At 36.5% G+C, this 27,346-nt stretch overlaps 1 protein-coding gene across 14 annotated transcripts in view; it reads right to left on the reverse strand.

Annotated features, from left to right (window-relative positions):
- Window positions 1-7,283: 7,283 nt before the first annotated feature.
- LOC117977862 (olfactory receptor 4K3-like) overlaps window positions 7,284-27,346 on the reverse strand; it is a 29,394-nt gene continuing 9,331 nt past the window's right edge. For all 14 annotated transcript variants that reach the window (XM_055093565.2, XM_055093562.2, XM_055093568.2 and 11 more), the window contains one exon: window positions 7,284-10,492. In XM_055093565.2, the coding sequence (XP_054949540.1) occupies window positions 9,556-10,467 (912 nt within the window). In that variant the 5' untranslated portion in view covers window positions 10,468-10,492 and the 3' untranslated portion in view covers window positions 7,284-9,555. The remainder of the gene's footprint in view (window positions 10,493-27,346) is intronic.

A 27,346-nucleotide genomic window follows, 5' to 3' on the forward strand; every position in this document is an offset into this window, starting at 1 on the left:
AGATACCACTCTGGTGCGGGATGTTGGTAGTTGGGGAGGCTACGCATGTGTGGCCAGGGGATACATGGAAAATCTCTGTACCTTCCTCTAAATTTTGCTATGAACCTAAAATTTCTCTAAAAAAAGTAAAGTCTTTTTTAAAAAAGTTATAATAATAATGATAATATCAATCCTTTAGATTGTGGCTAAAACATTGCTCAGAGGTATATTAATAGCTTAAACTTCTCATATACCACATAAAGATAAATAAAACATAATTGTGTTCCCAACTGCACTGTTTTGGTAATAAACAATACAGTGAACCTAAGCAAAATGTCAGAAAAGAATACACAGAAAATAAATATTAATACATTAAAAACCAGATTTATATTGGAATCAACCAATAAATTAAAGGTAATTTTTAAGGAAAATATGGCAGTTGGAATATTAGCTACCTAAAGAAATCACAATTTCACAACACTTTAATTGGATATTTAAAAAATCATTACAGGCATAGATGTAATTTTAAAACAATTATATATTTATTTTCAAAAAGGAACTGGAAATACAAAATAAATTTAATCAATTTCGAGGAAAATATGATTACCAAAACTCACTCCATGGTTCTGCAGACCGTACACGAATCAGTGCCAGGATCTGCTTCTGATGAGAGCCTCAGGAGGCTTACAATCATGGCAGAAGGCAAAGGGGGAGCAATATTCTCTTTGCTTTTTCATTATTTCATTTTTTACTTGGGAGAAATTTTCAAAGGTAGAAATATTCAGCAATATACAAAATTTACAAGAGAAATATATGCACTGAAATAATTGCAGGTATTAAAATACATGGAATATAAACTCACAGTTCAGGTTTGAGATCATTACAAGATGAAGGAAAGTAGTGTGTTCATAATTTCTGAGAAATACATACCACTAGGTGATGGTGAATTGCAAAAAATAGCCATAGCTTCTGCTGCTACGGCCATTTCCAGATCCTACTTCATTTAATGAGAATCATAAGCATCATTAGAAGCAAATAATATCGCTTTGATCTGCAGTGAAGTGTTCTTTAGAATGTGAGATTGGGGAAGTATTCTGAACTGATTGAATTCAGAAATGAATAGATAAACAGGAATTAAGGGGATTGTGGAGGAATGTGAAACAGAATGAAGTATGTTTCCTAAGGAAAAAAATGAGTATTTAGTATTTAGCCAGAAAAGAATAGAGCAGACCTCACTTAGACAGCGGCTTCCAAAAGACCTGTACACTTGTTAGGATGCTCCATCTTACTGCTGCATCTTATTCTATGGGAAATGCTGCCTGCTGAAGACTCTCTTATCAATTATTTTTTAAATAAAAATGAAAATAAGATACACATGTACTTCAAAAAGTCAATTCTAGATTCACATTATCATTTAAATGAACCTCCTTTAAACTTGTTGAATTCACTGTTTTGGCTTGAGACAAAGTGACAGGCAGGTTGTGAGGGATTAATACATCCTGCAGATGCTTAAAACAGTTTCTTGATTGACTCTGTAATTAACCATTCTATGGGAATGATCAAAACACAGGATAAATCATAACTTACCTAGAAACTGTTATCATCAAATCAAATCATCTTTCCATTCTTCCATCTGTCCAAGTAATTCTGAACACCTTCTGGAACACTTACTATGGGCCAGAATTTGTCAGTAAGAAATGATCTGTCTCCTTAGGGGGAGCTCATAGACATGTTGGGAGTGACAGACAAGGTAGCGAAATGTCAATCATAAAGTGTCCATAAGCATTATGACAGATGCTTGTACAAAGTGATATGAGGACATAAAGGTCTGATACAACTGGGAGGAGGGAGGAAGGGGGAAGAAGTCCATGAGACGGTGTTGCCTGGGTTGTACTTAACAGCAGAACCAAAAGCAAGCACACATCGGTCCAGCCAGGCGGCAAGCAAACATGTGAAAAATGGTTATCCAAGTAGTTAAACTTGGACAGGACTTTGTGGGAGTAGGGCAGAATCAAGATGTGAGACTAGGAAAATAGAAGACGGATTGCCTCTACAGTCTGTACTTTTGTGAAAGGGTAAAAGTAATTTAAAGAGTTTAAGCAGAATTGTAACTCATCAGGGGACTCTCACACAGACTCCCTTCTCGCCTTTCTTTCATCTCTCAATTCCTTACTTCTAGTTTCCTTTTCTCTTTTTTAAATTCTATCACTGTCACTTCCCTTATTTTTCCTCTTTTTAAAATCACCTCCAGCCTTAACCAAGTTTATCAGTCAGCCAATTTTATATTTATATTATGTTTATGCAACTAAGATATATTGAATACTATGGATGCATTGCTGATAATTTGTGCTATACTAATAGTTTTGGTTTTTCATCAGAAAAAAATTGTTTACCTACTATTATGCTTCATTTTTTAAATATTTGTGTGGTATTTCTTCATTTAATGGGCTGTGTGTCTTGAATTTCCACTTGTATTTTGAAAAATCTATACTTTCTCACTAACAAATGTTAATTCTTTGTAAAAGGCATCTAAACTGCAAAAGTAAGGCTTTTAAGAAGTTAAAGCCACCTAAAATCACATTTTGCTAGATTGATCTTCAAAGTTGGGCATTTTTGTTCTTTGAGATGTTTTCATGTATGGACAATACTGAATCATACTATTTTTTCTGCTCGGCAAGATTTGTTTTTTATTTTAGGTGTCTGTTATGTAAGCTATGGCATTTCCTTTCAGTTACAAGACCTCCTCAATGCTCAGTGAATTTAACCCTTTGTTCAGGGATAGGGATCTCAGAGATCTCTGTTGTTGCCTGGATTTGAACATTTTAAATTCTAATAAATATTAATTTCTACTTCCCCCAATCATGTTTAAGAGTTTCTACTATAGGGACTCTTTCAAACACACTGGGATTAATCTGTGTCTCTTTTTCTTTTTTTCATTTTTGTCTTTGCCAATCAGTTAACAAAAATCAGTAAAAACAAAACAAATCTGTTATTTTAAAATTGCATTTTCTTAAGGATTACTGAGGTTTAATATCTTTAAATGAGTTTAGTCATCACTTATATTTTTACAATTATGAGTTACTTGTTTTTATGCTTTTCTTTTTCTATTTAATTGAAACTTTCCAATTTGTAGTTAGCACACTAACATATAATCATCTATATTTCTACTGATGAAAATATTGTTTCTTTTTCTCTCATTAAATTGGATCAACTAATATCAATTGACATTAAACTAAGAAATTCAGATTTCTAGAAAATAAAGAAAAGAAGGAAAGAAAAAAATCACTAATTTTTATATTACTCAGAGAAAATAATTAGTAATTTCATTTTACTGTATTATCTCTGAGTCTTTAAAACAGTACTTGTTTTTTTTTAAAGAAAAGACTCTTTTTACAGTAGTTTTTGGTTTATAGCAAAATGGAGAGGAAGGTGCATATATACCCCATGTATCTCACATGTGCGTAGCCTCCCCCATTAACATCCCCTACTAAAGTGGTGTTTCTTACAATTGATGAATCTACATTAACACATTATTATCACCCAAAGTCCATAGTTTACATTAGTGTTCACCTTGGTACATTCTATGGGTTTGGAAAAATGTGTTATGATAGGTATCTACCATTGTAGTATCAAAAACTCTTAGATTTGATACATGAATTTAGTAAATCTTAGTTAAGTACTATGTTGAGTACTTAAGTCAAAATGTTCTATTTCTGGTTTGATTGCTTGTGCTTTTGAGGTCTTTGTCATAAATGCTTTGACTATACCATGTCCAGAAGAGTTTTCCCTGGAGTTTATTCTAGTATTTTAATAGTTTCAGACCTTACATTTAAGTCTTTAATCCATCTTGAGTTGATTTTTGTGTATAGTGAGATATAGGGATGCAGTTTTCATTTTTCTGCATCTGGCAGTCCAATTTTCCCAGCACCATTTAGTCATGAGAGTGTCCTTTCCCCAGGGTATGTATTGGTTGACTGTGTGAAATGTCAGCTGACTGTAGATATGTGATTTTATTTCTGGGTTCTCTATTCTGTTCCATTGGTCTATATGTCTATTTTTATACTAGTATCATACTGTTCTAGTTACTATAGCCTGGTAGTATAATTTGAGGTCAAGTAATGTAATGCCTCCAGCTTTGTTCTTTTTGCTCAGATTGCTTTGGCTATTTCAGCTCTTTTTTTGGTTCCATATGAATTTTAGGATTGTTTTTTCTAATTATGTGAAAATGACATTGGTATTTTGATAGGAATTGTATTGGACTTGTAGATTGTTTTGGACAATATGGTTATTTTTTATGATATTGATTCTTTCAATCCATGAGCATAGGATTTTTTTCATTTATTTTTATTGTCTACAGTTTCTTTCATCAGTGTTTTCCTTGTAGAGATCTTTCACCTCATTGGTTAACTATATTTCTAGGTATTTTATTAAATATTTCTTGTAGGTATTGTAAATGAAATTGCCTTCTCGATTTGGTTCTTGCCTTAATTGTTATTGGTGTAAAAATGCTGATGATCTTTGTACATTGATACTGTATCCTGAAGTTTTACCGAATTCGTTTGTCGAATGTAAGGGTTTTTTGTTTGTTTGTTTTTGAGAAGTCTTCCATTGTGTGGAATATCTTTGGAAAAAGATATTTACCCCTTTACCTTCAGTGTATAAATGTCTTTACTACTAAGGTGAGTTTGTGATAAATAGTGTTTAGTTGGATTGTTTTTTAAAATCTGTTCTGCCAATGTATATATTTTAAGTGGAGCATTTAATTCATTTACATTCAAGGTGAATATTGGTATGTGAAATTATCCTCTTGAGGATATGACTATGATGTATGTTGACTAGGATTGTTGGGATTTGCTTCTGGCCGTGTTCAGCGGTGAAATCTCTATATGATTTCCTTGGTTATAAATAGCTTTAGTGTGGTGCCTTTCTTAAATGCTGGTTGTAGTAGTGGTGTTTTGGGCTGCTGTGTGGGCTCACCACCTCCTTGGTAGCTGGGGTGGTGCCTTTCTTAAATGCTGGTTGTAGTAGTGGTGTTTTGGGCTGCTGTGTGGGCTCACCACCTCCTTGGTAGCTGGGGTGGTGCCTTTCTTAAATGCTGGTTGTAGTAGTGGTGTTTTGGGCTGCTGTGTGGGCTCACCACCTCCTTGGCAGCTGGGGTGGCATAGGTGATGGTGGTAGCAGAGGTTGTAAGAAGCATGTCTCTTACCCAAGTGTGGTATACTTGTGTCAACAGATGTTTACGATGGGTTGTGCAGATTGACTTCCAGTCCAGTAGGTGGTGATTGCAGGTAAACGCAGAGGGGAAGGAGAGAGACCACTTAAGAATCTAACAAAGGACCACATCAAATAGGTCTTTGAGTGAGAAAAATCTAAGTATATCACCCCATGTGCAACTAATGCAGAAAAAAATTTCTGATCCTTTAAGTTTCAAAAATTTAAATCTTTTGTATAAATTATTTAACTAAAATAAATGTAGGAAATAACTGTTAAATGTAAAGGTATACCAAATTTAAAATAAACTCATGTTTATGACAAAATAGGAAATCCAAAAATAGTCAATAAGTATATGAAGAACATTAAAATTCATCTGTAATCAAAGAAATGTAAATAAAAAATAGAATTGCTATTATGTTTGTAAAAAACTATAAAAACTTAAAATAAAAGAATAATATGTCATAGGTGTTGTGGGAAGTCAGGGACCCCGGACGGAGGGACTGGCTGAAGCCATGGCAGAAGAACATAAATTGTGATGATTTCATGGACATTTATTAGTTCCCCAAAATTAGTACTTTTATAATTTGTTATGCCTGTCTTTACTGCAGTCTCTGAACATAAATTGTGAAGATTTCATGGACATTTATCACTTCCCCAATCAATACCCTTGTGATTTCCTATGCCTGTCTTTACTTTAATCTCTTAATCCCGTCATCTTCGAAAGCTGAGGAGGCTGTATGTCACCTCAGGACCCTGCGATGATTGCGTTAACTGCACAAATTGTTTGTAGAGCATGTGTGTTTGAACAGTATGAAATCTGGGCACCTTGAAAAAAGAACAGGATAACAGCAATGTTCAGGGAACAAGAGAGATAACCTTAAACTCTGACTGCCAGTGAGCCGGGTGGAACAGAGCCATATTTCTCTTCTTCCAAAAGCAAATGGGAGAAATATTGCTGAATTCTTTTTCTCAGCAAGGAACATCCCTGAGAAAGAGAATGGGTCCCTGAGGGTAGGCCTCTGAAATGGCCGCTTTGGGGGTGGCTGTCTTTTACGGTCGCAGCGGTGGGATGAAATAAGCCCCAGTCTCCCGTAGCACTCCCAGGCTTATTAGGACAAGGAAATTCCCGCCTAATAAATTTTGGTCAGATCAGTTGTCTGCTCTCAAACCCTGTTTCCTGATAAGACGTTATCAATGACAATGCCTGCCTGAAACTTTATTAGCAATTTTAATTTTGCCCTGGTCCTGTGATCTCGCCCTGCCTCCATTTGCCTTGTGATATTCTATTACCTTGTGAAGTACATGATCTCTGTGACACACACCCTATTCATACACTCCCTCCCGTTTTGAAAATTGCTAATAAAAACTTGCTGGTTTTACGGCTCGGGGGGCATCACGGAACCTACTGACATGTGATGTCTTCCCTGGACACCCAGCTTTAAATTTTCTCTCTTTTGTACTCTGTCCCTTTATTTCTCAGACCGGCCGACACTTAGGGAAAATAGAAAAGAACCTACGTGACTATCAGGGGCAGTTTCCCCCGATACATAGGTGAGCCTTTAAGAAAATAGACACCATCATACTTTGCAATTTATAGGATAAATTATAAATCTTCTACAGATCATAAGTTCAAAACATATATCAAATTCTTAAAAATTGCCATATGATTAAAATCCAATTACAAAATTTTTTTCTTCAGGTAATAACAGATTAGCTAAAATATTTAGCTATTGGGCAAATATTTTACAATTATTTATTTTAAAAATAAAATCCCCAAAAACAGAGAATTAAATTATTCATTACACATCCAGCTGGCAAAGGGATTCAGCCTTATATATAGAAAAATAATACTATGGAAAAGTTTATCTTTTAATTTAAAAGATAAAAGGTAGGACTTGTAGATTCAAGAAGTGCAGTGAACAAGAGAGATGACTACAGTGAAAACGATATCATAGGCATATTGTAGTCACTTTGCTGAAACTGAAGGCAAAAAGAACATGTTTATGGTAGCGAGAAAAAGGAACTTAATATCTTCAAAGGAACAGCAATAAAACTGATGACTATTCAACAGAAAACATGAAAGCCAGAAGCATTGGAATAACATTTTATTATTATTACTTTTACTTTTATTTTAGGTTCAGGGGTACACGTGCAGGTTTGTTACATAAGTAAATTGCCCATCATGGGGATTTTGCGTACAGATTAATTTGTCACTGAGGTGATATGCATACTACTTGATAGGTAGTTTTTTGATCCTCTCCTTCCTTTCACCCTCCACCTTGGAGTAAACCCAGGGGTTTGTTGTTCCCTTCTTTGTGTCCATGTGCACTCAATGTTTAGCTCTCACTCATAAATGAGAACATGCAATATTTGTTTTTCTGTTCCTGAGTAGTTTTGCTTAGGATAATGGCCTCCAGCTTTATCCAGTCACTGCAAAGGACATGATCTCATTCCCTTTAATGGCTGAGTAGGATTCCATGGTGTGTATGTACCACATTTTCTTTATCCAGTTCAAGTTTTGAGAAAAACTGACACATTAGAATTCCAGACTTAATGAAAATATCTTTCAAATATGAAGAAAAAATAAAGACACTTTCGACCGGGCACGGTGGCTCACGCCTGTAATCCCAGCACTTTGGGAGGCCGAGGCAGGTGGATCATGAGGTCAGGAGATCGAGACCATTCTGGCTAACACGGTGAAACCCCATCTCTACTAAAAATACAAAAAAATTAGCCGGGCATGGTGGCACACACCTGTAATCCCAGCTACCCGGGAGGCTGAGGCAGGAGAATGGTGTGAACCCAGGAGGCGGAGTTTACAGTGAGCTGAGATCACGCCACTGCACTCCAGCCTGGGCGACAGAGCGAGACTCCATCTCAAAAAAAAAAAAAAAAAAAAGACACTTTCAGATAAACAGTAACTGAGAAGAAATCTAGGAAGTGTTGCTAGGGTGGAAAAAACTTTCCCAGATTGCGGTAAATATTGAATGAAAATCATCAAAATGGAGAAATATACAATATTCACTATTTAAACCACAACCAAAATAGCAACAACAAACAACAATACAATCTGGCATTATACTGCACACATAACTTTAAAAGGTTATTACAGTTTTTACTTTTTTTACTGTGAGTATGTGATAATGAGGACTGCCACAATATCTAGTACAGGATGCCACTGTCTTGCTTTGTGCTAAATTTCACCTGTAGTTTTATTCACCATTGCTTTTCCACAAAAATGAAAACATTCCTCTTTTATCCAACTACATATCTCTGTCAGGCCAGATGGCCTTTATATAATTCTAACAAAAGCACATGTTACAACAGACGCAATGCAGAGTAGATGAGAGAACTCAACTGCTTCTATTCAGCCATATGCTAAAGGAATTTGCAAATAGGTAAAACCATTCCATTCTTCTTTATTACATTTTTGAAAATATTGTTACTTTTCCTAAAATATGATATTTACAGTAACTAATAATGCCTTATTTTTGTTATTTTTAAGCATTAGTACATAATCATTTAATTTTTTAAGATTTCTAAACTGGTAAATGTTAATAGATATAACCTTCTTAAACAGAAGGTCTTTGGGGTCCCTAGTCATTCTTAGAATATAACACAATGTCCCTTATTTTATCTGGTATAGATAATGAACCTCCAACACATTTATTAAAAGAAAGAGAAGTAATACCCTAAGATTGTTAGTGCACTCATCTCTCTTTTTATTGTGTATCTCCTAAAGACAATTACACAGTTTTGCAAATGGCCAAGGCATGAAGTTGAAGGAATAACATTCTCTCTATATTATGACTGATTCAGTCTTATTCCGAGTGTGATGGGGAATGTTTCCCAATTACCTTTACAGTGTCTCTTCAGGTAAGTTAGGTAGAGTGATTATTAATTGAATGACTAATTTATCCATTTGTAAAAATAAAGATAGCAATACTCAATTCACTGGCTTATTGAAAAAAATTAAGAGAAGACTTATGTGACATACTTTGCTCAAGGAAATGCTTAGCATAATAGAAAATTTCAGCATATGGTAGTGGGTGTTGGAAGTAGTAGCACCAAGAGTAATAAATGTCATTAATTAACTTCAAGTCATCCTTGAGCACAGTCAAAATCATAGTCCTAAAGACTGGCCAAATTTCCCAGACAGGAAATAATTTAGCATTCAATAATCAATAAATGATTGTGGAATTGAGTAGAATTGACACAAATCTTTCATTTGGAGACATAGACGACCATCTGTGAACTGGGTAATGTTTCCCAGTTCAAAGTAACAGGTCAGATGTGACTAATTTAGGGACATTACTATAAACACGCTAGGGTGAGACACTAAATACTCACTGCAATCTAATACTAACATAGTAGTCTCTTTATGGCATTTTTAGTATCTTTGTTTCTTAGGGTGTAAATGGCTGGATTTAGGAGAGGTGTGATGACTGCATAAAATACAGCAAGAAACTTGTCCACCCAGGGGATACTGACTGGCCACAAATAGATGAAGATGCAAGGCCCAAAGAATAACACTACCACTGTGATGTGGGCAGCGCAGGTAGAGAGAGCCTTGGATGCTCCACCCTTAGAGTGAAGGCAGACAGTAAACAGAATATGAGAGTAAGAGCTCAGCAACAGAATGAAGCAGATGGTTGCCAGTACCCCACTGTCAGCATTTATCAACATTTCTAGAATATAGGTGTCTATGCAGGCTAGCTTGATTACCAATGGAATATCACAGAAAAAGCTGTCCAATTCCCTGGGTCCACAGAAGGGCAGCTTTGCAATCATAATTAGTTGGCTTGTTGAATGCACAAAGCCAATAATCCATGATATCATCACTAACCCAATGCACATATATCTGTTCATGATGCTGGAGTAATGGAGTGGCTTGCAGATGGCCACATAACGGTCATAGGCCATTGACACAAGCAGTACCATCTCGCCCCCTCCAAAGAAGTGTCCAAAGAAAATTTGACACATACAGCCTCCGAAGGAGATGGTCTTATTTTCTTTGAGAAAGTCCGTGATCATTTTAGGGGCAGTGACTGAGGAAAGACAGAAGTCAATGAATGAGAGATTGGCTAACAGGAAGTACATAGGGGAATGGAGATGGAGGTTAGTGATAATTATAACCACAATGAAGATGTTGCCTAAAATGGTGATCAAATAAAGTGAAGAAAATATCACTAGGAGTAAGTCCTGGAGCTCCCATGAATCACAAAGCCCAAGAATGATGAATTCAGACGCCACAGACTGATTTACTTCTTCCATTTAGTCCAGTTTGTTCTAAAGTCATCTGAAAAAAAAAAAAAAAAGGCACAGCATCACATTTTCTGAATAAACAGTATGTGAATTTAGAGGATTTTTTTTTTAGAACTGATTCACTTTATTATACTAGTCCTGATTATTTGTATACAGTGCAGCAAGAATAATTATTTGTTTTTACATAGGCTTTTAAACTGGTTTTGATGGAACTTTGTTCCATAGAAGGAATCTCAGATAAAATTTTTAAAGCCAAGCCCAGCCATGGATTTGTACCATCAAATACCTGTGAGTTGGGTGAATTCCTCTCTGAGGTTCCAAGATAAACTTGGGGCTCCTGGGCCTGTCAGAAAGTGACATTCTTTCTAAATTAACTGAGACCTGTCTCAGATTTTTGGGGTTCACAACTTTAGAGCTTTCATTTAATCTCACCTAAACTTGATAAGTTTTATTTTTAAAGCCTTCTTCACTGTTTCCAGTAATAACTTGTATGAACGCAAAAGTATCTGAGAACAGATCTCATTCAATTTAGAAAGTTTATTTTGCCGAGGTTAAGGACGCACTCATGACACACCCTCAGAAGGTCCTTATGACACGTGCCCAGTTAAGAGGATTTCTTAAACATCGCTGATGGAACCAAATACTAGTATAATCGTTTTGGGAAAACAGTTCAACCTTATCCTGGAAAACTTAACATTCACACATTCTATGGCCCAGTGATTTCACTTCCATTTACAACCCAAGATAAACTCTTGCATATGCATACAAAGAGAAATTTATAATAATGCCCATTGACAAAACAATGGGATATTATTCTGAACCATAACAAATGAAGCACAACTACATAAAATCATATAGAAAAATCTTAGTAAAATATTATAATGTAGGAAAAGTCCAAAATGGATCAATTCAGCATAGGTTTTATGAGGTGAAAAGCAATAAAACGCAACAGTGTGCTTTGCAAGAACTTGTATAAGTGAAAATATACGTATGAAATAAAAAAGAGGAAATGTAAGATGTTCTCAGTAACCTCAGGTGAGGGGAAGCAAAGGAGTTATGAAGATGAGCACATAAGCATATGAGTGCTTTATGAATCGTTCAGTTCTTGTATTGCATCATGTTTTCATAGGTGTAATTTCACTAATGGATAAACACATACATAATGGGTGTGAAAGAGCTTATGATGTGAATCAAGGATTATGGTCCATTCAATACTGTGAACCTGAGGTAAAATAATATTCTTTTCTTTTCTTCTTCTTCTTCTTTTTTTTTTGACACAGAGTCCTGCTCTGTTGCCCAGGCTGGAGTGCAATGGCATGATCTTGGCTCATTGCAACCTCCGCCTCCTGGGTTCAAGTGATTCTCCTGCCTCAACCTCCTGAGTAGCTAGGATTTCCTGGCCTCAGCTGATTCACCCATCTTGGCCTCCCAACGTGCTTGGAAAACAGGCATGAGCCACCGTGCCTGGCCAATAATATTATTTTTGAAAAGCACATATTATTATGTAGGGACTATATGGTAGAAAAATAGTGCCTAAATATACGTTTGAAATACTGGAAAATATTAGGACATTGTTTGAAGGTCAATAATTGTTTCATTAATGAATAAATAAAGAGATCCTACTACTAGTCTTGACAAAATGACAAAACGTTTTTCATCAATGAAAATAGCTAATTAAATATAAGGGCAGATAAACCAGTCAAGGAGAAGGTGGTTAACCATCTGTGAAAGAATAACTATTCTAGGCATAAGGAAAAATAATGGGCATTAGGAAGAAATGTTCTCTGATCATGAAACTCGAAGCTTGTGTAGCCTGTAAAAAATTACTCAAAACCTGAGGCATACCACAGCCATTGTGACTCCTAAGGTCTAATCTTCAATATAGAACTCTAAAATGTGTTCAAAAGCCATGTTGCCAGACACGATCTATGACCCTAGAATACACTGTCTTGCATTAAATTTCTAGTTCAAAAGAAGATGATTTTTGAGAAGCTAAAGTCTGGAAATCTCTGCAGGGACTAAAATGAAGCAAAGTCTGTGGTGAAGACTGGGAGAGGGATGTGCATCAAGTTGCTTTAAAAACAGATTTTAGTGTGACAAAGGAGAAGGCCCCTGGGACCCAAGACTCTGGCTACGCACTTTGAGATTAGATAATTCCCTCCGTTTTCCAACGTCACCACAGGAAGCTATTTCCAATCAGTCTCATCTATCTTAGATGAAGAAGCTATGTTTTTTGAAATACATAGTTTCCCCTAATCATCACTGGCAGAAGATTTCCTTTCACAATGCCAGGGTAAATGGCATATACAAACTAAATAGATTCCTTACCAACAAGTTGTAGAAATTTTGTCTCTAACCTACTCATTTTTGCTATTAATTCCTTTAAAAATACAATTCTGTGAAACTGGAAAATAGATTTACATTCTTTCTATTTCTTGCTTTCCCTCTCCTCTCTTGTATTTTCTGTCTCCTAGTTTTCCTTCTTACTCTCCTTCTTTTTCTTTTTTTAGATATCTGGATCTCAAAGCCTTGCTATAATGAATCACTTATTTCCAATACCCATGATAATTTTCTGATGATTGGTGTTACACAGCCCTCTGTTAAGGTTGGGAGCCAGCTAGATTGTTGCTAGATAGTTTAGATAGTATATATAAATATATATATATATGGAGAGAGCTTTATAAATACATAAAACATATATAAAGTTATATATGTATAAAATTATATATATACACACATTGAGAGGGAGATTATATATATGCGTGTGTATATATAAATATACACACACACATATTGAGAGAGAGTATATACGTGTATCTTTGAGAGAGAGGACAGTGCACTCAGGGCTGTGCAAAACACTTATTTCATAATCATAATAACAATTATACTCATTTTTACAGCTGAAAAAAAAGTCAACAAAAGGAAAATGTCCATAGATAATAGAGAATGTAGTAGAGTTAGTGTCTAGAAAGAATGATTATAGTTTAGTTTGGTTGGAAAGGAATATGATTTCTATGAATCATGATGAAATAATAAAACTCTTACCAGGACGACGTGTCCTATGAAAAGGTAACTGACATAAGAAATATAAGTGGAAAATAGCTGCATGAAAAATATTCCATGTATCCATAATAATTCTGTTATGATTACTTTTGGAACTTACAGCTTCAAGTTGTTTGAGTCTGGGCTTATCCCCACTGTTGTATATAATTGAAGTTGTTGTTTACATTCAACAGTATTATTGGATACCAGGGATAAAAATAAGAACAGAATTAGAAAGTACCAGATTTAGAAGGGGATTATTTTTTCTACTCTAGTCAACAAGAATTTATTGAATATTTTCTTATTGTGTGCATTAATCTCTACTGGTCATGTCAGATAAAAAAGAAATAGACTGTTGGTACTATACACAAAGAGTAAAAGCCTATGCCTGCTTTTTTACCTTATTACTTATTTTAAAAGTTGTTAGTATTATTTTAGTTAAATTACAAAAGATAAAGTATTACTAATAAAATAAATTATAATTTAATATCAATACTGACAATACAAGTATAATTAATTTTCAGACATACCCTAGGGAGAAGTTACTCTCTAAATTGCAAGAGTATATATTTATAAAATGGAATGACTTAAAGCAGACCTCACCAAAGAGAAGAAAATATAGGGAAAAAAAAGAAGCACAGAAAGAAAATGAAACCATTTCCATTTATTTTGGAGCTGCTGCTTTTAGGGTCATGTGAAAAACTAAAACCCTCTCTGTGTTGCCCTGTCTCTCTGAATACCTGCTGTGTGCCTGAAACTTTCACTCACATTGTCTAAATTAATCTTCACAACAACCCCATGAAATGGGTCTTATTCTGAGTCTGACTCTCCAGGTAACTTGTTAGAAGTTTCAGAGCTCAGAATTAGCATGATTGGGAGGCACACCCAATGTTCTCTGACATTTGTCCTTCTCCTCATGTGGTATTATCCTGCATCTCTATTCAGTTCCCAGAACATAATTTTATTTCCATGGCACCATTGACAGTTATAGCTTTTAACAGATTTCCTTCCATATTTTCTACCAAGTTTCTCCTTATCTCAATAAATTATTAACAATTTTTTCCCTGTTTGAAAATTTCCGCTAATGACAGTCACATATCTGTACCTAGAACAGTCCCTTAATCCAGGAAAACTATGGACTCTGATTATTACGGATATGTAAGAAGAGGCCTTCCTCAACCAGGGCATCTATCAAGGTGTGAGACTGTCTAGCAGTCATTCCCTTTGATGCTGTAGGGAGTACAGAAGTCCCAAGATGTAGCTGGGAGAAAACCCTTGATATTTCTGGAAGCTATGCAGCACTTTCAAACTATCCCAGTTAGTTAGTAGGTGTGGAAAAATGGTGTTAAAACATTGTGAAATTCTCTTAAATGTGATAGAGGAAGTAAGGGATAGGTTAGAATACAGACCATATCTTACTGGACAGACATCATTATCTCACCACATTTTTCTCCCATGGATAAAGCATTGCCCATATTTTAACTGACGTCTGAAATAAAACCCTATTGCAGCAAAACAATGCATTTTCTGCAGTGACCAGTGTTTGTGGGAGAGTGTGAGGCATATATTCACTGCAGAGTAGCCTCTGGGGTGGAAGGCTTTCAAACTACCTATACCATATTCCTTTGGGATCTCATAGTTTTCCAGTTTCTCTGAATTGAGAATATCACTTAATAGAGAACCTTTTGTTAAAGACAAAGAGCCCTAGCGAATACAATTCTAAAGGTTCTAATGATAGAAGTTAAGCCGTTTTAAAACATTTCTTTGTTTAATTTTTTAAAAGAGAAACATTATTTCAGAGCAGAGCTTCCATTTCTAACCCCAGCAGAAGCCAGATGACTTGTGTTGGTAGGAGTGGGTGACAGGCAGCGGGAGATGAGCTGGGCACTGATGCAGCAGCCATGCCTATGACAGAGCAGCCAGCCCTGAACCACTGCTTTTGTATGAAGCATACACAATGAAGAGTAGAGAAGCACGTTAAGGTCTCAAAACTTTCTGTGCTTATGTGAGCAATGTTCTAGGTTTAACATATTATGTAAAAAATAAAATTACTAATATTCTTATAAATAACATCAATAGCAGAAGCTTATCTTTTGTTTTCATTTATAAGGTATTATGCAAATTCAGGTTTACTGTTCAAAGTTCCAACACTTTAAAGCTTGAGAAAGATATATAATAATCTGCCTCTGTCTCCTTTTTTTAATTACTTTTTTTTTTGCCAAAAATAAGTCTTGTACATATTTTTAGGGATTTTGTTCTAGTTTCCTTTTCATGTAATTACATAATAACATGTGCATATGTTAACATGTATATTTTGATGAGTTCTGTTTTTTGATATACGGTACACACGTTTCTTGACTTAAAATGGGGTTACATCTCAATAAACCCATGATAAGTTGAAAATATTAAAAATTGAAATGCATTCAACACATCATAGCTTAGCCTAGCCTGCCTTAAACATGCTTAATACACTAACATTAGCCTACAGTTGGATGAAATCATATACAGCCTGTTTTACAATAAAATATTGACTATCTTATGTAGTTTCTTGAATGCAGAACTGAACGTGAAAAACAGAATGATTGTATGGGTACCTAAAGCATAGTTTCTCAGAATATGTATGGCTTTTGCACTATTGCAAAGTTGAAAAATTATAAGTAGAACCATTATAAATTGGGGATCATCCGTATATGAAAGGTATTTTAATATTTAATGTATTAAAATCAATTTATGCTTAAATATCTTTCATTTAATGGAGTGGTTGCTTTTAGAGAAATGAGGAATTAAGATAACATTATTTAAAAGATACCTCCTTTTTGTTCAAAAGAAAAAACACGTTTTTAAAGTGTTGTCTTTGCACTTTAGGAATGAGCGCTTGGGCTTTGGGAAGAGAATGTGGCAAGGGTGGGACTATTGGGCTTGACATTAATCAGGTAAGTAGTGATGAGTCCTCTGGTCAATTAAGCTGAAGATCAGGTAAAGCAAGGCCTCAGGTCTTGAGACATAACCTAGAAAATATTTTACATAAAAATATTGTTGATTAGATACAAGGAATCAAAAGAATAGATAAAAAGTTGTAAATAAACTATTCAGATTCCATTGTGTGAATATTCCAGACAATATGATGAATATCAACATATTTAAATATAGCATCTACACAATCTGAGGAGATGTATAAACTGGCATTCTATATGTATAAACTCGATCTATTATCACCATTTTAGAGATTATACATTCACCTGGTTTATCTGAGCTGCTTCAGTTACTTTCCAAAAATGTACAAGAAAACAATAAACAAACAACATTAAGATAATACAAGAGCTCCTATTTTAGATACGAAAACATATGAGGCTTGACATTTGTAACTTGATTAATATCCCATAGTTCATAAGTAATTGTATTAGTGAGGGTTCTCTAGAGGGATAGAACTAATGGAATATATATATATAAATTATCACCTCACATACTCACAAGGTCCCACAATAGGCTGTCTGCAGGATGAGGAACAAGGAGGGCCAGTTCGAGTCCCAAAACTGAAGAACTTGGGGTCCAATGTTTGAGGGCAGGAAGCATCCCTCACAGGAGAAAGATGTAGGCTGGGAGGCTAGGCCAGCCTCTCCTTTCTCATTTTTCTGCCTGCTTATATTCCAGCCATCCTGTCAGCTGATTAAATTGTGCCAACCCAGATTAAGGGTGGGTCTGCCTTTCCCAGCCCAGGGAGTTGAATGTTAATCTCCTTTGGCAACACTCTCACAGACACACCCAGGATCAATACTTTGTATCCTTCAATCCAATCAAGTTGACACTCGGTATTAACCATCACAGTAACAGAGACAAGACTCAGACTATGACTGCCTGGCTCAGAGAATCTGTGTTCTTAGGTACCACAGAGTGAAAGATGAAGATGAAAAATCGAGGAGGGCTATTAGCACAAATAATTACATGAAATTGTGCAAGGTGAGTTCCTGATAATTTCCTCTTTGGCCTCTGTTCTGCAAATGAACAAATGAATGCTTTTCATGGGCTCAGCAGTAGACAGGACAAAGCTGAGAAAAGATTCAGTGAGCTTGAAGACTTTTGAATAGAAACTTCCCAACTGAAATGCACAGAGGAAAATAGAAGACCCCCACCCCCGACGGAATATCCAAGAATTGTACAATTATAAAAGGTATGACATATGTGCAACTGGAATACCAGAAGAACAGTAAAAGAAAAAGGGCAGGAGAAATGTGTGAAATAATAATAGCTCAGAATTTTCTCAAATTAATGGCAGTGATGAAACCACTTATCTTAGACAACACCAAGCAGGATAAATACAAAACAGAACAAAAACCCATCCACACCTAGGCATGTCACATCTAAACTACAGAAAAGCCAAAAAAAAAAAAAAGAAAAAAGACTTGAAAGAATCCATAGGATATAGGGAAATAACCGTACATACAGAGGAACAAGAATATAAATTGCATAATGTTTTTGGTCAATCCATGTAGCAGAGAAAGGAGTGAAATATTTACAGCATTGAAAAAAAATCAAACTAGAATACTATGTTTAGCAAAATTATCCATCAAAAGTGAAGAATGACAAAATATATTCTGAGACACACTTAATCTGAGGGAATTCATTCATTCTCAAAAGAGACATAATAATTCTGAATGTGTAAACATTTAACAACAACGTTAAGGCAAAAACTGATAGAACTCCAAGGACAAACAGACAAACAACCACTGCATTTGCAGACTTCAACACCTTGTTTTCAGTAATTGTTAGATCCAGCAGGCAGAAAATCCCTAGGGACATCATAGGGCTCAACAACGCCATTGATCTACTTGACCTAATTCATATTTAGAAAACTACATCTAAGAACAGCAGATCACACATTCTTCTCAAGCTCACATGGAACATTCATAAAGATAGACCACATTCTACTCCATAAAACACACTTAACAAATTTAAAAGAATGGAAATTATATAAAACATGTTCTTAGATTACAAAGGAATTAAACTAAAAGTTAGATTACAAAGGAATTAAACTAAAATATTTGGAGATTAAACAACACTTGTTAATAATAACAAATGGATCAAAAAATAAGTCTCAGAAGATATTAAAAATATTTTGAACTAAATATAAATGAAAAGACAAAATTTGTGGGAGGCAATGAATGCAGTGTTTAGAGGGAACTTTATATCATTGATTACACATATTAGAAAAGAAGATAGACCTAAATCAATAATAATAAGCTTCTACCTGAGAAAACTGAAAAAAAAAGAAGATAAGCCCAATGTGCAAAGAAATGAATATTAGGTCAGAAACCAATGAGGTTGAAAAATGGAATCTCAATAGAGATACCCAACAACAGAAAAAAAGCATTGTTGTCAGCTAAACCTGCTTCTGTTAAACTGGAAACAAAGCCAAAAAAGGCAGCAGGAAAGGATAAATCTTCAGACAACAAAAGTGAAAACAAAAGGGATAAGGAGAGCAAAGGGAAAACAGGCTGAAGGGTGGCTAACCAAGAAACTGATCCGGGGGGGTCGAGCCAAGATGGCCGAATAGGAACAGCTCTGGTCTACAGCCCCCAGCGTGAGCGATGCAGAACACGGGTGATTTCTGCATTTCCATCTGAGGTATCGGGTTCATCTCACTAGGGAGTGACAGACAGTGGGCACAGGACAGTGGGTGCAGCACACCATGTGCGAGCCGAAGCAGTGTGAGGCATTGCCTCACTCAGGAAGCACAAGGGATCAGGGAGTTCCCTTTCCTAGTCAAAGAAAGGGGTGACAGATGGCACCTGGAAAATCGGGTCACTCCCACCTTAATACTGCGCTTCTCCAATGGACTTAAAAAACGGCACACCAGGAGATTATATCCTGCACATGCATCGGAGGGTCCTATGCCCACGGAGTCTTGCTGATTGCTGGCACAGCAGTCTGAGATCAAATTGCAAGGCAGCAGCGAGGCTGGGGGAGGGGCGCCCACCATTGCCCAGGCTTGCTTAGGTAAACAAAGCAGCCAGGAAGCTCCAACTGGGTGGAGCCCACCATAGCTCAAGGAGGCCTGCCTGCCTCTGTAGGCTACACCTCTGGGGGCAGGGCACAGACAAACAAAAAGACAGCAGTAACCTCTGCAGATTTAAATGTCCCTGTCTGACAGCTTTGAAGACAGCAGTGGTTCTCCCAGCATGCAGCTGGAGATCTCAGAATGGGCAGACTGCTTCCTCAAGTGGGTCCCTGACCCCTGACCCCCGAGCAGCCTAACTGGGAGGCACCCCCTAGTAGGGGCAGTCTGACACCTCACATGGCTGGGTACTCCTCTGAGACAAAACTTCCAGAGGAACGATCTCACAGCAGCATTCGTGGTTCACGAAAATCCACTGTTCTGCAGTCACCGCTGCTGATACCCAGGCAAACAGGGTCTGGAGTGGACCTCTAGCAAACTCCAACAGACCTGCAGCTGAGGATCCTGTATGTTAGAAGGAAAACTAACAAACAGAAAGGACATCCACACCAAAAACCCATCTGTACATCACCATCATCAAAGACCAAAAGTAGATAAAACCACAAAGATGGGGAAAAAAACAGAGCAGAAAGACTGGAAACTCTAAAAAGCAGAGCGCCTCTCCTCCTCCAAAGGAACGCAGTTCCTCACCAGTAATGGAACAAAGCTGGATGGAGAATGACTTTGACAAGTTGAGAGAAGAAGGCTTCAGACGATCAAACTACTCCGAGCTACAGGAGGAAATTCAAACCAAAGGCAAAGAAGTTAAAAACTTTGAAAAAAAATTTAGACGAATGTGTAACTAGAATAACCAATACAGAGAAGCGCTTAAAGGAACTGATGGAGCTGAAAGCCAAGGCTCGAGAACTACATGAAGAATGCAGAAGCCTCAGGAGCTGATGTGATCAACTGGAAGAAAGGGTATCAGTGATGGAAGATGAAATGAATGAAATGAAGTGAGAAGGGAAGTTTAGAGAAAAAAGAATAAAAAGAAATGAACAAAGCCTCCAAGAAATACGGGACTATGTGAAAAGATCAAATCTATGTCTGATTGGCGTACCTGAAAGGGACGGGGAGAACGGAACCAAGTTGGAAAACACTCTGCAGGATATTATCCAGGAGAACTTCCCCAATCTAGCAAGGCAGGCCAACGTTCAGATTCAGGAAATACAGAGAATGCCACAAAGATACTCCTCGAGAAGAGCAACTCCAAGACACATAATTGTCAGATTCACCAAAGTTGAAATGAAGGAAAAAATGTTAAGGGCAGCCAGAGAGAAAGGTCGGGTTACCCACAAAGGGAAGCCCATCAGACTAACAGCGGATCTCTTGGCAGAAACTCTACAAGCCAGAAGAGAGTGGGGGCCAATATTCAACATTCTTAAAGAAAAGAATTTTCAACCCAGAATTTCATATCCAGCCGAACTAAGCTTCATAAGTGAAGGATAAATAAAATACTTTACAGAGAAGTGAATGCTGAGAGATTTTGTCACCACCAGGCCTGCCCTAAAAGAGCTCCTGAAGGAAGCACTAAACATGGAAAGGAACAACCAGTACCAGCCACTGCAAAATCATACCAAAATGTAAAGACCTTCGAGGCTAGGAAGAAACTGCATCAACTAATGAGCAAAATAACCAGCTAACATCATAAGGACAGGATCAAATTCACACATAACAATATTAACTTTAAATGTAAATGGACTAAATGCTCCAATTAAAAGACACAGACTGGCAAATTGGATAAAGAGTCAAGACCCATCAGTGTGCTGTATTCAGGAAACCCATCTTATGTGCAGAGATACACATAGGCTCAAAATAAAAGGATGGAGGAAGATCTACCAAGCAAATAGAAAACAAAAAAAGGCAGGGGTTGCAATCCTAGTCTCTGGTAGAACAGACTTTAAACCAACAAAGATCAAAAGAGACAAAGAAGGCCATTACATAATGGTAAAGGGATCAATTCAACAAGAAGAGCTAACTATCCTAAATATATATGCACCCAATACAGGAGCACCCAGATTCATAAAGGAAGTCCTGAGTGACCTACAAAGAGACTTGGACTCCCACACAATAATAATGGGAGACTTTAACACCCCACTGTCAACATTAGACAGATCAACGAGACAGAAAGTTAACAAGGATACCCAGGAATTGAACTCAGCTCTGCACCAAGCGGACCTAATAGACATCTACAGAACTCTCCACCCCAAATCAACAGAATATACATTTTTTTCAGCACCACACCACACCTATTCCAAAATTGACCACATAGTTGGAAGTAAAGCTCTCCTCAGCAAATGTAAAAGAACAGAAATTATAACAAACTGTCTCTCAGACCACAGTGCAATCAAACTAGAACTCAGGATTAAGAAACTCACTCAAAACCACTCAACTACATGGAAACTGAACAACCTGCTCCTGAATGACTACTGGGTGCATAACGAAATGAACGCAGAAATAAAGATGCTCTTTGAAACTAACGAGAACAAAGACACAACATACCAGAATCTCTGGGACACATTCAAAGCAGTGTGTAGAGGGAAATTTATAGCACTAAATGCCCGCAAGAGAAAGCAGGAAAGATCCAAAATTGACACCCTAACATCAAAATTAAAAGAACTAGAAAAGAAAGAGCAAACACATTCTAAAGCTAGCAGAAGGCAAGAAATAACTAAAATCAGAGCAGAACTGAAGGTAATAGAGACACAATAAACCCTTCAAAAAATTAATGAATCCAGGAGCTGGTTTTTTGAAAGGATCAACAAAATTGATAGACCGCTAGCAAGACTAATGAAGAAAAGAGAGAAGAATCAAATAGATGCAATAAAAAATGATAAAGGGGATATCACCACCGATTTCACAGAAATACAAACTACCATCAGAGAATACTACAAACACCTCTACGCAAATAAAATAGAAAATCTAGAAGAAATGGAGAAATTCCTCAACACATACACCCTCCCAAGACTAAACCAGGAAGAAGTTGAATCTCTGAATAGACCAGTAACAGGATCTGAAATTGTGGCAATAATCAATAGCTTACCAACAAAAAAGAGTCCAGGACCAGATGGATTCACAGCTGAATTCTACCAGAGGTACAAGGAGGAACTGGTACCATTCCTTCTGAAACTATTCCAATCAATAGAAAAAGAGGGAATCCTCCCTAACTCATTTGATGAGTCCAGCATCATCCTGATACCAAAGCCGGACAGAGACACAACCAAAAAAGAGAATTTTAGACCAATATCCTTGATGAACATTGATGCAAAAATACTCAATAAAATACTGGCAAACCAAATCCAGCAGCACATCAAAAAGCTTATCCACCATGATCAAGTGGGCTTCATCCCCGGGATGCAAGGCTGGTTCAATATACACAAATCAATAAATGTAATCCAGCATATAAACAGAACCAAAGACAAAAACCACATGATTATCTCAATAGATGCAGAAAAGGCCTTTGACAAAATTCAACAACCTTCATGCTAAAAACTCTCAATAAATTAGGTATTGACGGGATGTATCTCAAAATAATAGCTATCTATGACAAACCCACAGCCAATATCATACTGAATGGGCAAAAACTGGAAGCATTCCCTTTGAAAACGGGCACAAGACAGGGATGCCCTCTCTCACCACTCCTATTCAACATAGTGTTGGAAGTTCTGGCCAGGGCAATTAGGCAGGAGAAGGAAATAAAGGGTATTCAGTTAGGAAAAGAGGAAGTCAAATTGTCCCTGTTTGCAGATGACATGATTGCATATCTAGAAAACCCCATTGTCTCAGCCTAAAATCTCCTTAAGCTGATAAGCAACTTCAGCAAAGTCTCAGGATACAAAATCAATGTACAAAAATCACAAGCATTCTTATACACCAATAACAGACAAACAGAGAGCCAAATCATGAGTGAACTCCCATTCACAATTGCTTCAAAGAGAATCAAATACCTAGGAATCCAACTTACAAGGGACATGAAGGACCTCTTCAAGGAGAACTACAAACCACTGCTCAATGAAATAAAAGAGGATACAAAGAAATGGAAGAACATTCCATGCTCATGGGTAGGAAGAATCAATATCGTGAAAATGGCCATACTGCACAAGGTAATTTGTAGATTCAATGCCATCCCCATCAAGCTACCAATGACTTTCTTCACAGAATTGGAAAAAACTACTTTAAAGTTCATATGGAACCAAAAAAAGAGCCTGCATTGCCAAGTCAATCCTAAGCCAAAAGAACAAAGCTGGAGGCATCATGCTACCTGACTTCAAACTATACTATAAGGCTACAGTAACCAAAACAGCATGGTACTAGTACCAAAACAGAGATATATATCAATGGAACAGAACAGAGCCCTCAGAAATAATGCAGCATATCTACAACCATCTGATCTTTGACAAACCTGAGAAAAACAAGCAATGGGGAAAGGATTCCCTATTTAATAAATGGTGCTGGGAAAACTGGCTAGCCATATGTAGAAAGCTGAAACTGGATCCCTTCCTTACACCTTATACAAAAATTAATTCAAGATGGATTAAAGACTTACATATTAGACCTAAAACCATAAAAATCTTAGAAGAAAACCTAGGCAATACCATTCAGGACATAGGCATGAGCAAGGACTTCATGTCTAAAACACCAAAAGCAATGGCAACAAAAGCCAAAATTGACAAATGGGATCTAATGAAACTAAAGAGCTTCTGCCCAGCAAAAGAAACTACCATCAGAGTGAACAGGCAACCTACAAAATGGGAGAAAATTTTCTCAACCTACTCATCTGACAAAGGGCTAATATCCAGAATCTACAATGAACTCAAACAAATTTACAAGAAAAAAACAACCCCATCAAAAAGTGTGCAAAGGGTATGAACAGACACTTCTCAAAAGAAGACATTTATGCAGCCAAAAAACACATGAAAAAATGCTCATCATCACTGGCCATCAGAGAAATGCAAATCAAAACCACAATGAGATACCATCTCACACCAGTTAGAATGTCTATCCTTAAAAAGTCAGGAACAACAGGTGCTGGAGAGGATGTGGAGAAATAGGAACACTTTTACACTGTTTGTGGGACTGTAAACTAGTTCAACCATTGTGGAAGTCAGTGTGGCAATTCCTCAGGGATCTAGAACTAGAAATACCATTTGACCCAGCCATCTCATTACTGGGTATATACCCAAAGGACTATAAATCATGCTGCTATAAAGACACATGCACACGTATGTTTATTGCGGCACTATTCACAATAGCAAAGACTTGGAACCAACCCAAATGTCCAACAATGATAGACTGGATTAAGAAAATGTGGCACATATACACCATGGAGTACTATGCAGCCATAAAAAATGATGAGTTCATGTCCTCTGTAGGGACATGGATTAAACTGGAAACCATCATTCTCAGCAAACTATCACTAGGACAAAAAACCAAACACCGCATGTTCTCACTCATAGGTGGGAATTGAACAATGAGAACACATGGACACAGGAAGGGGAACATCACACTCTGGGGACTGTTGTGGGTTGAGGGGAGAGGGGAGGGATAGCATTAGGAGATATACCTAATGTTAAATGATGAGTTAATGGGTGCAGCACACCAGCATGGCACATGTATACATATGTAACAAACCTGCACATTGTGCACATGTACCCTAAAACTTAAAATGTAATAATAATAAAATTTTTAAAAAATAAATAAATAAAAATTTCAAAACATCTTATGGTGGTTCAGGAAGATTTCTTTTTTAATATAATATTTAAGAACAATTTAAATGTTTTTCTCAATATTTATTCCTGACAAATTCCTTTGTTCTTATTTTATTTGTGATCTTTCAGTTTACACCAGACAAAACCTGAGGTCTGAAGCAAATTACTCTGAGGTATCTGAATTTGTATTCCTGGGACTTTCTACCTACAGACCAGTGCAGCACTTCCTGCTTGCCATTTCTAGTGTTTTATGTGACAGTTGTTCTGGGAAACATTATTGTTGTGTTTATAGTGACCTTCGATCCTCATTTACATTCATTCCCCCATGTACTTCATTTTAGCCCACTTTCATTTATGGATTTGTGTTTTTCTACTGAACAGTTACTAAGATGATTTCTGACCTATACTCTGGGCACAATACCATATCATTCCAGGGGCGTGTCATCCAGATATTTGTCCTTTATGTCCTAGGTGGATCTGAGATGGTGGTCCTTATAGCTATGGCCTTTGACAGATATGTGGCCATATGCAAACCCCTCCACTACCTGACCATCATGAGCCCGTGGATGTGCGTTTTGCTTCTGTCTGGTGCTTGGGTTATTGGTCTTATTCACTTAGTTACCTAATTGGCTTTTGTTGTCCATTTGCCTTTTTGCAGTCCTAATGAGATAGATAGCTTATACTGTGATCTTCCTTGGTTTATCAAACTTGCCTGCATAGACAGCTACAGGATGGAGTTCCTGGTTACTACCAATAGTGGGTTCATTTCCACAGGCACTTTCTTGTTATTGATTACCTCTTATATCTTCATCCTTGTCACTGTATGGAAACACTCTTCAGGTGATTTGTCCAAGGCCCTCTCTACTCTTTCAGCTCACATCACTGTGGTGGCTTTGTTCTTTGGACCATGCGTCTTTATTTATGTGTAGCCATTTCCCACAGTACCAGTGGATAAATTTCTTGCCATTTTAGACTTTATGATTACACTCATCCTCAGTCCTGCCGTTTACTCATTGCAAAACAAGATATGAAGATGGCAATGAAGAGACTGAATAGTCAACTCCTGAGTCTGAGGAAGATCTAAGTAATTTATAATGTACAAATGGTGCCTTCTGTAAGCACCAGTGTAAATGCAAATATTTAACATTTATGCTATTTTCAGACAATGTATTGTCCTTAATTCAGGAGCTCAAATACCTTGGACAGTTTATTCCAAGTTAGTCAATAATACAAATACATATTTAATTCCTTATCTATGAGCAGTTTTAGATAGTTTCAAACTTTACAATACACTTTTTGTGTGAGCTGCATTTTGACTCTTCCATAGAACATCCTAAAATGTTTTAATGAATTCCCACCCACAGTGTGTATTTGCAGGGCTATTGGCATAAGCTGATATTTTCCTCTTGCATTGGGTTGAAAAGCATTCTCATCTAAAGGGAATAATTGTGTACAATTATTTTTTGGAAAGCAAAACAAGTGTTACCTTGAATGTTGATTCAGGTTTGCTGTTCCTTCTTTGCCTTTATGTTATTACATATGTTAAAAATGCATATGTATACAATTATAATTTTTCAAAAATTATATCCATGTATATAATTAAATGTATTATTATTCAATATTCACATAAGCAGAAAACAATAAAATGGGCGAAAAAATAGTTAAACAATTAGTAGTGCTTTGAGTGCAATTTGGGGATCTTGATACTAAGAGGAAAAACTAGTCTAAAACCCCTCTATGTTCAACTAGTAAGCAACCTATTCTTTCAGACTTCTAGGCCTGGGAAACTGGCGAGCACATAGAGCAACATAATACCTTTTGGGAACTTTACTTATTAAAAGTGAAATTATATTATTTTATTGAGATGAAAATTTGCTTCCTTATAGCTTTCATATTTCATTTCCCATTTTATAATCTGGAATTGCATATAATCAAATATCTTTTATGATGCCCCCTCCTTTCATGTTTGAAAGTAAATGTGATCCTACTATGTCTCCCAATTTTAAGGTTAAATATGTCTTCTGAGGCTAAACATATTGCATCTTAAATATTTTCAGGCAAAATTTTCCAATTAAAAATTTCATTATAGAGTTTTTAAATTATGAGACAACTTTGATTATTTGTTTAGTTTTCTAATACCCGGTAA

This window comes from Pan paniscus, chromosome 8 (assembly GCF_029289425.2).
Source record: "Pan paniscus chromosome 8, NHGRI_mPanPan1-v2.0_pri, whole genome shotgun sequence".
Classification (NCBI taxonomy): domain Eukaryota; kingdom Metazoa; phylum Chordata; class Mammalia; order Primates; family Hominidae; genus Pan; species Pan paniscus.